The sequence below is a fragment of the Netta rufina genome (genome assembly GCF_964035555.1).
Source record: "Netta rufina genome assembly, chromosome: Z".
NCBI lineage: Eukaryota > Metazoa > Chordata > Aves > Anseriformes > Anatidae > Netta > Netta rufina.
In genome coordinates this window covers 39,925,015-39,937,358 of record NC_140126.1, presented here as the reverse complement: position 1 = coordinate 39,937,358, position 12,344 = coordinate 39,925,015, and the positions used below count along the sequence as shown (strand labels likewise).

The following is a 12,344-nucleotide window of genomic DNA, read 5'->3' as shown; positions in this document are numbered from 1 at the left end:
ATTTTTCCCCCACTTTCTGTAATTTGTTTATTTATTGTTAAATGAATTATTTATTGTAATTTGCCCAGGGAAGTGGTGGAGTCACCATCCCTAGAGATCTTTAAAAGACGTTTAGATGTAGAGCTTAGGGATATGGTTTAGCTGAGGACTTGTGTTAGGTCAGAGGTTGGACTCGATGATCTTGAGGTCTCTTGCAACCTAGAAATGATTCTGTGATTCTGTTTTTATTTTTCATGAGCAACTTGTTTAGCAGGTCAGGTATTTCTACTGGGGTGGCGAGCCTGATGAGCCACACGGGTTACACGGGGCCGGATTCAATTCCTTGTGGTGTGGAAATGCCCCTTGCTTCACGCTCTTCTTCAACAGCCACCGTGACCGCCCATGCCACCGCATTCACCCTTTGACTACCAGGAAAACACCCAGGGCACAGCACAAACACCCTTCTCCCTCAGCAGGGCCCCGTCATGGCGGACAGCCCCCCCCCCCCCGCCCCGCCCCGCCCCGCCCCGCCCCGGCGCTGGCAGCGGGCGTGAGGCGGGGCCGTGCTGCCGGAAGGGCCCCGCGGACGGCGGCGCTGCGGGACCGGCGACTCTTCCGCCGCGGCCTGATGGCGGGGCGGCTATAGGGGACGCGCGGCCGGTGAGTGCGCGGCGGGGGGCGCCGAGCGGGGACGGGGACGGGGACGGGGACGGGGACGGGGACGGGGACGGGGACGGGGACGGGGACGGGGCCTGCGGGGTGGCTCCGTGGCTCGGCGGGTGGGGGGGGGCGGCCTTGAGGTGAGGTGGCGGCCGTTGTGTTTTTCCGTTGCCGCCGTTGGGCGGGATGGCGGCGTCCCCCTGGTGAGACGCCGCGGGGTGGGAGCGCGGCCCCCCCGGGACAGGCGTGAGGTGAGAGCAGAGCTCCTCTGTGTCAGAGCCAAGCCAGTGGATAGCAAACACTGATGCCCCTGAGGGCGCCTTTGGGGCCTGCAAAATTTAAAAAAAAAATTAAAAAATCAGCACCATCAAGCACTGTGCTCCCATATCAAAGCCAACACAAGCGTATTTCCTGCTTCTCAAGCGCTTCTCTGTAGCTTTCGCTGCAGTTCAAGCTCATACGTCTTGTTTTGGATTCATTTTTTTTTCTGGCTTGGTTCTGTGTGGCGGTAGTTAAACAACCCAGCGTTCAGGGTAGGTGTAAGCACTGCCTCTGGTGCTTGGCTGGTATCTCCCAGGCAGTGCCCACTTTCACAGTCCACGCAGGCCCGAACTACCTTGCAGCTCGAGTTGCAGCTCTGTAAGTATTTTACAGTAAGAGCGCAGGCATGACCACGTCTGGGGAGCTAATTGGTAACGCAGATATTACTTGTTTCAGATAATACTCCATTACTGCAAAATAGGCATACTTAGTAGCCAATAACATGAAACCTCTGACTGGCCAGTTAGCTAAAAAGTGCAAAGTGCGTTGGGCAGCGCAGGATTGTTTCTTAATCGTCATGTGATCTTTGCTCTACAGGCAGGTTGCAGGAGTTAAGCAACACCTCTGATCGCAATTTTCATCCTGAACAAGGTGAATAGTATTGACAATAGGGGAAGGGAAATATGTTGATGTAAACTGGCTGTTAGGACATCCTCTTTATTGCCTTCTACATATATTCTACACATGCCAAAGCCTTTTCAGTGATCCTTTCAAAGTGTTGCTGTACTGAGATGAGACTGGTGTGGACTCTGAGAAGTGTTTATCTGTCTGAAGTGCATGAAGGGCTTCTTAAGCAAAAAAGCCATGGGCTGTCTCTGCGGTGAGGGACAACCAGATGCGGGTTTTAAGCATATTAAGACAAGAAACCTCTATGATTTTGAACTTTTTTGATGGGAACAAATTTTGCTTTCCAGCAAGACTTGCTTGCCTTTATGGTATTATAGAACCACAGCTTTGTTTGTTAATAACAAATAATAACCAGTGCGCTTATGTTTATTACTTGATTATTTTTAAAATACTGTTTTTAACTTTTTAATTTCTAGCTGTGAATCACTACATTGAATAGCAATAACCATGGGAGATGCTGCAAAACCTCCCTTTGCCAAACAAGATAAGAAACCAGAAATGTGTGAAGAAGAATTAAAAGGAAGTCCATTACAGAAAGACTGCCAAGCCATGGATGAATATGGGAATGGCCATAGCAATAAAATGGATATCAGCATGCAAAAGAAGAGGGGAACACCAGGTCATTATGGAAATAGTCCTAGGCGAGGGCCACGTAATATTTTGAGTAGCCCACATTCACTTAAAAACATAACTCACAGTCAAGGATTGAAGTTCAGCGATACCCAAAAAGATCAAATAAAGAAGTGGATATCTGATGACCACCGTGGTACTTCTGACAGCTGGAGAGAGTACAGATCTGTAGCATGGATCCCCATGCACAGCAGGACAAGAAAGGACTCCTATCATGAGGTTGAAGGTGCAGGAAACAGAAATGTAAGACGACAATTTCAGAAAGACTTAACAAATGAAGACGTTCCAGAGATGCAGAAAGGAAACCCTGGTAATCAACACATTTGTTTATTTTTACATAGCTATACAGTAGCTTTTTGTATGTGTTACTGAAAAAGTAAAATGTCAAGATTCACCCTTAACACAAAAGTTATTTCTGTTCTGTCATATATTGCAAATTGACTAAAGTGTACTGGAGCACTTTAAATGAATTGACACAGTGTATGATACAGAACTTGTTTTATAAATTGTGTTGACTTGTTAAATTAGCTTTTAAATGGTAGGAGTTAGATTGCAGCATCTGTGTGTTATCCCTGTTTGCAGTTTCTCTGTTAATATTTGATTGAATCTGTCAAGGCCAATAAGGGATTTTTCAGTTAAGTTGCTGCAGGATAAGATTTTGGCACTACTAAGGAGGTCCATAAAAACACATCTTAATGAAGACTGAAAGCAATGCACCATAGGTGTTGATGTGAGCAAGAAACAGTGGTACATCAAGAACAAAAACAATCATTCTCTGTGTATATTAAACTTAGCTGGGGTAATTGATACTAATATTGAGAGTACAAACTCTAAATACTGAAATGAAGAGAAGGACAGGCTGGAGTGGGGATAAAGTAATCGATATCATCACATCTGCACTGAACATGAGTATCAGAAGGAAGTGTCAGTGGACCAGAGCGGTGAGAAGAATGAGAGACTAGTACACCAGGGGTGCTATTAGTAGGGGACTTCCTGTTAAACAGAAATCTCTCTTATTTTGGTGAAGTGTAATGGTCAAAACAAATATTAATCTGCCCTCCTTCTGAGAAGGAAAAGTATTGCTGGTTGATGCAAAGATGTCCAGGAATTAATTGTCCTTTCCCTTGTTATCAATTGTAAAAAAAAAAAAAAAAAAAGGGCAAAAAAAAAAAAAAACACCTGTGAGCTGGTGCCCAGTGTCTTTCATTGTCAACCTTGTTAATTGTACACTTGTCATCTTAGATGGAAAGAGCAGAGTAGAATACTTTCTCAAATTTATTTTCAATTTTGTTGTGTTTACTGAACTGTATTCGCTTGAAACTTCAGGAACTTGCTGAAAAAGATTTTTGGAATGTGACAATCACACCTAAGACTTTACTCAGAATAAGGGGGTTACTGGCAAGTAGGAAAGGGCAAGTATCTCCTAAAAATTCAATTAAAAATGGTGTGCAACTTTAATTTTGGGAATCTATTGTGCAACAAATATTGTAACCTACTGTAAGTATTTGGAAGGTAGCAAAGAAATGAGTAGCAGTAAACATGGATTTGTTGAGGAGAAAGTACTTTGAGTCCTTCTGATTTATTTACTAAAAATGTTGATCGGTTCCTGCAGTTATGGGAAAGGCAGTTGGTAGATGCTGCTAGTAGTACTCTGAACACTTGTATGCCAGTCTTATAAGTAAACCAGGAGAAATTTCTCTAGATAAAATTAATAAGGAAAGGTTCAAGGAAAGGTTGGTTGTGGTGCTCAGGGTCAAGATTTTTAAAGCTACTTAGTGCTTACAGAGGAAAATGATAAGTAGGTAGTTGTCACGCACTCCTGCAAAGATGTTTATTTAATACACTCTTTTCTACAATGTGTGTCTGAATTGATCAGAAAAAAAGTAGTCAAATGTTGTGGGTCATAGGAGTTTTAGCAAGACTCAGTACAGAAAATGAAAGGGATTTATTACATTAAGACCAACTTATTTTTCTGTTCTTTGGAACTTGCTTTGGAGAGTACTATCCCCATGACATATTTATTCCAGCATAAGCTTCTGCTGCCAAAAGGAATTATGTTACTGTTCTTGCCCTGTTCCTGTTTACAACAGTAATGCACACATGCTGTTCAGTGAACTGAATCAAAAAAATGGTTGAAGATTCACAACTGCAGTGTTTTTCTGCCAGTTATTAAGAGATTAAAATTGTGGTCACAGGGAAGAACTCCAGATACATTTGGTAGACCAGTTATGTTTTGTCATTTATTTTTCTAATTATTATAAACAAAAACCTCATGGTATAACAATGGTTTTAGAGTTTAGGTAAGTTACGTAAACTTTCTCAGAAGCAGGGAACTTTGGAAATTCCATGCATCTGCACATTTTGTGTAGATACCTTTCATTTGAACAGCTAAGATGCAATCTAAAATGAATATCCATGAAAATCCAGCCTATACGTATTCATTCCTGAGTTCTAGTAGAAACTTCTGCTTCAAAATAATTACAAAGCTAAAAAGAAGTGGTATTTGCAGTCCTTAGATACAGAACTTTTGCTGTAAACATAAGCTTTCTAGCCATGTTTGTTGTGCAAGTTATGTAGCTTTATTAAGCAATGTGTATGAATACTTAGCCAGTTCATTATTTATTGATGTGTAGCCAAAAAGTATTACTGCTGTTTTTTTTTTTTCATTTGTCTACTTAATAACATGAAGGCAATAGCGATCAATGTGTTGGTTTAATTGAAAGGCAAGTACACGTTAAGAGACAGGTACTACTGGCGATAATAAATTATGTCAGCTAACCTACTACTGCTATATCGTAGTGCAGTTAGTTCTTAGAAATTATTCATATTGGCCTACAGTCACTAAATCCGTGATAGCCTTGGTGGCCTATGGGTTGCTTCACTTTGTAGTTCGTACGTGTACCTAAGCCTCACAAGGCATCCTGAAGCCTTTGACCATATTCTATCTTTTCTTTATAATGACATATAGATACGTCCCAAGTAGGCAGTGAATTCTATTGCATTTAACTTCTTGTTAAAACTGGCAAAAAAAAAAAACAAACTATATAAATAAGGTTGCTGGCCGTTTTCAGTGAGACAAACTAGTGTTTCATGGCAGCTCAAAACAGAGATACTATAGTACTATAGGTTCTGACATAGCTATACACTCTTGCTAGCAATACTAGACATGCATGGAACAGATTATGGTACTGTGCAGGGCAGATGATTTGTTTTACATCTTCCTTGGCTCTCACAGACATAGAGTGAAAATTAAACAAAACCTAAAATGTTTTATTTTGAAGTTATTTGACATGTTTATTCTCATAACTCTTTCTAAGAAATGAAGAAACTCAAGAAAACAAGGAGGTCAAGAAGAACTAGAAAAGATGAGTGTGATCACGATGATGAAGTGGACGGTCCAGTTATAGATGAACCTCAGCTGTCAGCAAAAGAGCTTCTAGGGTTGCAACAAGCTGAAGAACGCTTGAAGCGAGACTGCATTTACAGACTGAAGAAGGTGTCACTGTATTTACCTATATTGTTGTTTCTTAATTTTTTAATCTTGGAATTAAGATGTAGAGGATACACTTTGGGCAATTTCTCTGACTCTAGCTAGAAAGTCATTATATAATTAATGTAACTGACTAAATTGATACTGTTAATGACTTGGCAAGAGAAGGTAAGTTCTCCTGTGTTTTTTACCAACTAAGTTGTGATTTGGCAGCAAGATGAGCACAAAAAAGGCTGCTCCTTTAGTTCATCGATTACCATTAGTTCGCTAGAGACTGGGGCAGTGTATCAGAAGAAAATAATAGTATATTCTATATTCTGCCAGGTGTTGTTTTTTTTTCTAAACACAAAAGCAAGATGTTGGTCTTGTTTGACCCAGTAGCACTGTTCTTCTGGCATTGTATCTGATATTCAAATTTTATGATTGTAATGACACAGTTGGAACAGCTAGAGTGTTCCTGGATTTCAGCGTTACAATCACTCAGCAAGTGTATTGAATAAGATGAAGGTAATGTTAATCTATATCTTAAGGTTTTTTTTGTGTTTGTTTGTTTTTTTACTGTCTTTATTTTAGCAACCTCGAAGCTATCCATCAGCAAAATATGCCTGCAAGTTGTGTGATGTTTTGATTGAGTCAGTGGCTTTTGCTCATAAGCATATTAAGGAGAAGAGACACAAGAAAAGCATAAAGGTGAGTTAAGGACAGTAGCAGAAACATAAAATGCAGATCTATGAAACTGTCATCACTTTGCTAATAATGAAACTGCATTATCTAAAATCAATCCTCATTTATTTTTTTCTGTATTTGAAGCTCCTTGAAAGCATTCAAATAGTGATGCTGGTAAAAAGAGTAAAAAGGTACCTGTAGAGAGCAATAAGGTCGCCCCCGAGCCTCCTTTTCTGCAGGCTGAAAAAGCCCAGCTCCCTCAGCCGCTCCTCGTAGGACTTGTTCTCCAGGCCCCTCACCAGCTTCGTCGCCCTTCTCTGGACTCTTTTGAGCACCTCCATGTCCTTCTTGTAGCGAGGGGCCCAAAACTGAACACAGTACTCGAGGTGCGGCCTCACCAGAGCCGAGTACAGGGGGACAATCACCTCCCTAGCCCTGCTGGCCACACTGTTTCTGATACAAGCCAGGATGCTGTTGGCCTTCTTGGCCACCTGAGCACACTGCTGGCTCATATTCAGCTGACTATCAACCATCACTCCCAGGTCGTTCTCTGCCTGGCAGCTCTCCAACCACTCCTCTCCCAGCCTGTAGCTCTGCTTGGGGTTATTGCGCCCCAGGTGCAGGACCCAGCACTCGGCCTTGTTGAACTTCGTGCAGCTGACCTCAGCCCATCGGTGCAGCCTCCTGCAGAGCCTTCCTGCCCTCGAGCAGATCGACACACGCACCTAACTTGGTGTCATCTGCCAACTTACTGAGGGTGCACTCGATCCCCTCATCCAGATCATCGATAATATCTGATGTTTATTTTACTTTCTCAGCTTGGAGTAGACAACTATCTTATTCAGGTTTACTGCTTCTTCCTCATTAACTTCTACCCTTTCTTCATAGGTGATGAAAGGGTTGATGATCTTTTTTATGTTTCATATAACTACGTGTATCTACACACACACACACTGCATATTACTGAAGCCTTCTGGAATATGTTTTTTTTTTTTTTGTACCTGCTACGTTTTCTCTTTTGTTAATTCTTCCTTTCAGTTACTTCCACTGTATTGAAAACCTGTGTTAGTGTTAATTGAGATGAGTTGTATGCATTCATTCTAGTGCATTAAGCTACTGACCAGAATCATTAAAACATTAGTCTTATTATCTTTAAAGGAAAAGCAAGAGGAACAGATGCTGAGCACCCTGCCTCCTCCAACAGCTTCACAGATTAAAGCTATTGGTGTTGCAATTGAAAATGTAGTACGGGAGTTTGGCTTAAGTAATGAAGATTTAGAAGAAAGGCTCAACATTAAAACAGTGATGGAAGATGTGCTGCATCAAAAATTGCCAGGTATTATTTGTGATTTGTTCTAAATGCTAGTGTCCTGGTTTCAGTTAGGACAGATTTAATTTTCTTCGTAGTAGCTGGTAGGGTGCTAAGTTTTGGCTTAGGATGAGAAGAGTGCTGATAACACACTGATGTTTTAATTGTTGCAGAGCAGTGCTTGCACTAAGCCAAGGACTTTCTCACTCTGTCCTGCCAGCAGGCAGGCTGGGGGTGCAGCAAGAGCTGGGAGGGGACAGACCCAGGACAGCTGACCCAAACTAGCCAAAGGGGTATTCCATACCATCTGGGGTCATGCTGAACAATAGGGGTGGCTAGCCACGGGGAGGAGGGCCAGACTGCTTGGGGTTAGGCTGGGCATCGGTCAGCAGGTGGTGAGCAATTGCAATGTGCATCACTTGTTTCATACACATTAGTAGTAGTAGTACTATTATCATCATTATTATTATTATTATTGTTGTTATTATTTTCCTGTCCTAATAAACTGTCTTTATCTCAACTCACAGGCTTCACTTTCACATTTCTCTCCCCCATCCCAGAGAGGGAGGGGGGAGGGTGAGCAAATGGCTGTGTGGTGTTTAGCTGCCAGCCGGGTAAAACCACAACAGCCAGCTATGTCAATTCTAAAAAAATCACAAAGGTGAAGACTTAATTAAAAGCCTTGACTATTTGAATACTAAAATACTATATTTGGTTTCTAATCTGTTAACCAATATGAAGTGGCAACATAGTCTCATATCAGAATTAAGAATTAAGTGGTGCTCATGACCCAAACAGACCTGTAGTAAAAAGTAAAGATGAGCAGGACATGGGGAGCATTTGATCTTCATGGTAGGCCTTTACTAGCTACAGAATGAGAGGTACAATTTATTAACTGACCTCTGTTCTATTGGATGATTCTTCTTGAGTTCTTGTGATTATTAAAACCAGAAGTAGGTGTAAGATCTATTGGTAATGTTGTAAAGTAGCTACAGACTTAAAATTGGGTGTAGAATAAATGTATTATAAATCTTTTTCATTGCAGAGTGCTCGTTAAGATTGTATGGCTCCTCCTGTAGCGGATTTGGTTTCAAAACTTCGGACATAAACATAGATATACAGTTTCCTGCCAGTGTAAGTAAGACTATTTCATTAAATCTGTTGGAGTGCTTTGCACCTTTGAGTGTAGTTTAAATATAAATTAAAAAGTGGTAATAGAACTTCTTATGAAAAAGTATTGGGAAAAACAGAGCTACCACATCAATACTGTCTTAAAATAACATCCCTTGCTGCATAGGGCCAGTATTGGTCAGGTATTGTAACATGACTTTGTGCTTTATCAAATCTTCCTTCTAAAAATCTGAAATCTGCTAAAACATCTGGACTCCTAGCAGTCTGTTGGGAAAGGTCAAGCTAATTGTCTTCTTTTAAAGCTGAATTAAATGGATGATCTTGCTTCTGTACGATACTACATGCATTAGAATTTGATTGCTACATTATTTTTGAGCCATGAAACTATTTTACATCATTTGTTTGTGAGCTAATGTAAAGTCTTCCTTTGTTATGCTTATTGTTTCTGTATATTTTTGTGCTTGAAACTTTGAAAGAAATTCAGGATGGTGAAAACCTTAAGCTCATTTCTGGTTTGACAGCCTCATAGCTAAAATCTTGCATTTCCTCAGCAAAACAAACATTGAAATGTAATGGAGAAAAGAACTATCCAAGTTCATAGAATACATATAAAAGCTGTGATTTTAGTCTCTTACATGAGGTCCACTACTGTCAGAAGGCAATTGTATTTAAGCACACTGAAACAGTATTTTTCATTGTGTTTTTTTGTTTTGTTTTGTTTTTTTTTCACAACCAAGTGTTTGATAGAGATGAGAACAGATATACTTAGAGTTACTCCAGGATATTTTTCATTTGTCTTCTTTCTGATATACTTTGATGATAATTAAGAATTAAGAGCAGGTTCTTCTCAGTTGCTCTTACTGTTTCCCCATTGCTTCCCCTCTCTGGAAGAAAAACGGAACTGTTTGTCGCGAGGACATTTGTTGTCGACGGAAGGAAGACACAGACGCTCAATATGAGTGATCAGTGAACTTCGATTTATTGGATAGCTCAGTCGTCTTTTATCTAATTCAATATAATTAGCTCATACATATTGCAAAAGCTAAGCTCATGATTGGTTAGTGCATTTCTCTATTTTATCAGCTAGTTTCCCACTCCCATCTACCGAAATAACACAGTTAGTACTTTCCCAGACCACCAACAGATATCATGTCCTTGTACCTGAAACCTCCCTGAAACCTCCCTGAAACCTCCCAGATTTTACGTACTTTCTCAGACTCATATGAGCTGCGTTCGATACTTTGTTAGCTCGCGACCTCCTAGTTGCTCAACATTCACATGACCTACTTCACTTAACCATTCCTCCACAACTGTTCTAGAGGCATTGTTTACAATTCTTTTTGAATTGTAGAAAATCACCTTTTTCACAGCAGTTAAAACAGCTTTATTACTTCTATTCACAGCTGAGTCAACCAGATGTTCTCTTACTTGTTCAAGAAAGTCTGCAGAACAGTGGTAAGAAAAAATTGCTTCCTTTTCAATTCAATTAAACTATTATTGCTTAGTAGTGTTGAATGTCATCTCAAAGATGGAATCATAGAATGGTTTGTACTGGAAGGGACATTAAAGATCATCTCATTCCATTACCCTCCTGTCAAGGGCAGGGACATCTTCCGCCAGACCAGGTTGCCCAAAGGTCCCATCCAGTCTGGCATTATGCACTTCCAGGAATGGGGCATCCACAGCTTCTCTGGACAACCTGTTCCACTGCCTCACTATCCTTATAGTAAAGAATTCCTTCCTGATATCTAATGTAAATCTACCGTTCTTTAATTTAAAACTATTTTTCCTTGTCCTATCACTACATTCCCTGACAAAGTCCCTCTCCTGCTTGAACAGGTATACCACGTGACTGTGAGGTTTTTAAAAATAATTTGAAACTGAAAAATATTGCAGAAAATACTACATCATTGCAAGCAAAACTTACACTTGCGTTTATAGACAGTTTTATGACTTCTGGAGTACCATCATTTCTGTTGATACCAGAAATTCCTAATGAAACATTTTCTTCTGTATTACAAGGGAAGAAGGTGGAATGTGCTGCATCTTTTTCCTGAGACAGCTATTAACTATATATAGTACCGAAAGTAGCCTGGGATTTTCTAACTTGTCATCAGACCATGTTGATTGTGGTCTGTTTTCTTATAACTGCATGACTATTAATGTCGTGAGCTAATGTACACCTGTTTTTTCAGGTAATGAATACAACTGTATGTACTAATAAAGGCAAGTAACATTTAAGATCTTAAAAAATGCACTCAAACCAATTAGGACATACCCAGGCAAAAAATCAAAAGACGGGAAAGAAATTTTGTCCTTTTAAATACAGATTTTGACAAGTAACTTTTTGACTTTTTTGCCTTGCTTTGTGTCCACAGATGAGAAATCAGACGTTATGGTTCCAAACAAGTACAATAAACATGCATGTATTTTCTGACCTAGATTTTTTCATTCCTCACAACCTTCCTCCCCAGCCATTTTATGTACATGTTCTTCTCTGATGAGTAGACTGTTACAGCCTTTGAGGATGGGGTTATTTATTCCTCAATCAGCATGGAAGAATAGAGGAACTTACAATCTGTAATATGTTCTGAAACCACACAATGTTTTCTTTAATATATTGTCCAAAGACTTTTTCTATGAGTCAAGAGATACAGGGACAGAGTATTAGGCATTTGAGTTAGCTCAGTGGCAAAAGCAAGGTATTTTCAAAGAGATCATGTGTCCTGGTGGCTAGATGGGAACAAGAAGATTTCAGTTTCACAGTTCTTAAGTTGGGTACCTAAATATTTTATTGTTTCTTCTGCACTCGATCCAGTGAAACACTGAAGTATCAAGTAATAAGTCCAGTGTGGATCAATATCACTTCAACTGGAAGGACTGCAGTTGCATTTCTACTTCTTGGTGTTAAGAAAAAAAAATGAAGCTGAATTATATTTGGAAAGCTATATAAAGAATAGGGGGAGTCAAAGGGAGTAGAAGCATAGCAGGGAGACATAACTTCATGTTAGGAAGCCTGTTCTAATACTTGCATAAAGCAACACTAGATTACCAGGGAAAATAAGATTCGTTGCTTTATTTCCACCTAATACTAAGGTAACACTATTTCTTTCATCTTTCGCACTAATGTTGTTTACAGATACCATTGGTCTGTCTGTATGCCTATATTACTGAAGTTGTTCAGGAGTTTAACCTGCCTAAGTTTCAGCTAGTACTTAATCAGAGTATACCTGTTTAAATATACCTACTATATGTATGGGTTTTGAAAAGTTCATTTTTTCTTAAGAGTTGCTATTTGAGAAAATGCTTATTATAGACCATACTCTTACTATTGCATTTGAAAAACTTGCTTTAAAGTAGTGAATGATTATCAGAGCTGATAAACTGCATTCTTGGCTGAGTTAATAAAATCATGAATTTTGAGGTAATTAAGAAATTAAATGTCAGAAAATAGCTGCACTTCTCTAGTTGCGTCCAGGTCAACGTATTTGCACAAATACAGGCTGGGTAGAGAATGGATTGAGAGCAGCC

General features: G+C 39.9%; 1 protein-coding gene across 3 annotated transcripts in view; it reads left to right on the top strand.

Moving 5' to 3' along the window:
• Positions 1–536: 536 nt before the first annotated feature.
• Positions 537–12,344, top strand: part of TUT7 (terminal uridylyl transferase 7) — a 34,206-nt gene continuing 22,398 nt past the window's right edge. For all 3 annotated transcript variants that reach the window (XM_084304878.1, XM_084304879.1, XM_084304877.1), the window contains exons 1-7: positions 537–639; positions 2,004–2,527; positions 5,535–5,713; positions 6,281–6,397; positions 7,532–7,709; positions 8,728–8,816; positions 10,217–10,268. In XM_084304878.1, coding sequence (XP_084161004.1) covers positions 2,035–2,527; positions 5,535–5,713; positions 6,281–6,397; positions 7,532–7,709; positions 8,728–8,816; positions 10,217–10,268 — 1,108 coding nt within the window. In that variant the 5' untranslated portion in view covers positions 537–639; positions 2,004–2,034. The remainder of the gene's footprint in view (positions 640–2,003; positions 2,528–5,534; positions 5,714–6,280; positions 6,398–7,531; positions 7,710–8,727; positions 8,817–10,216; positions 10,269–12,344) is intronic.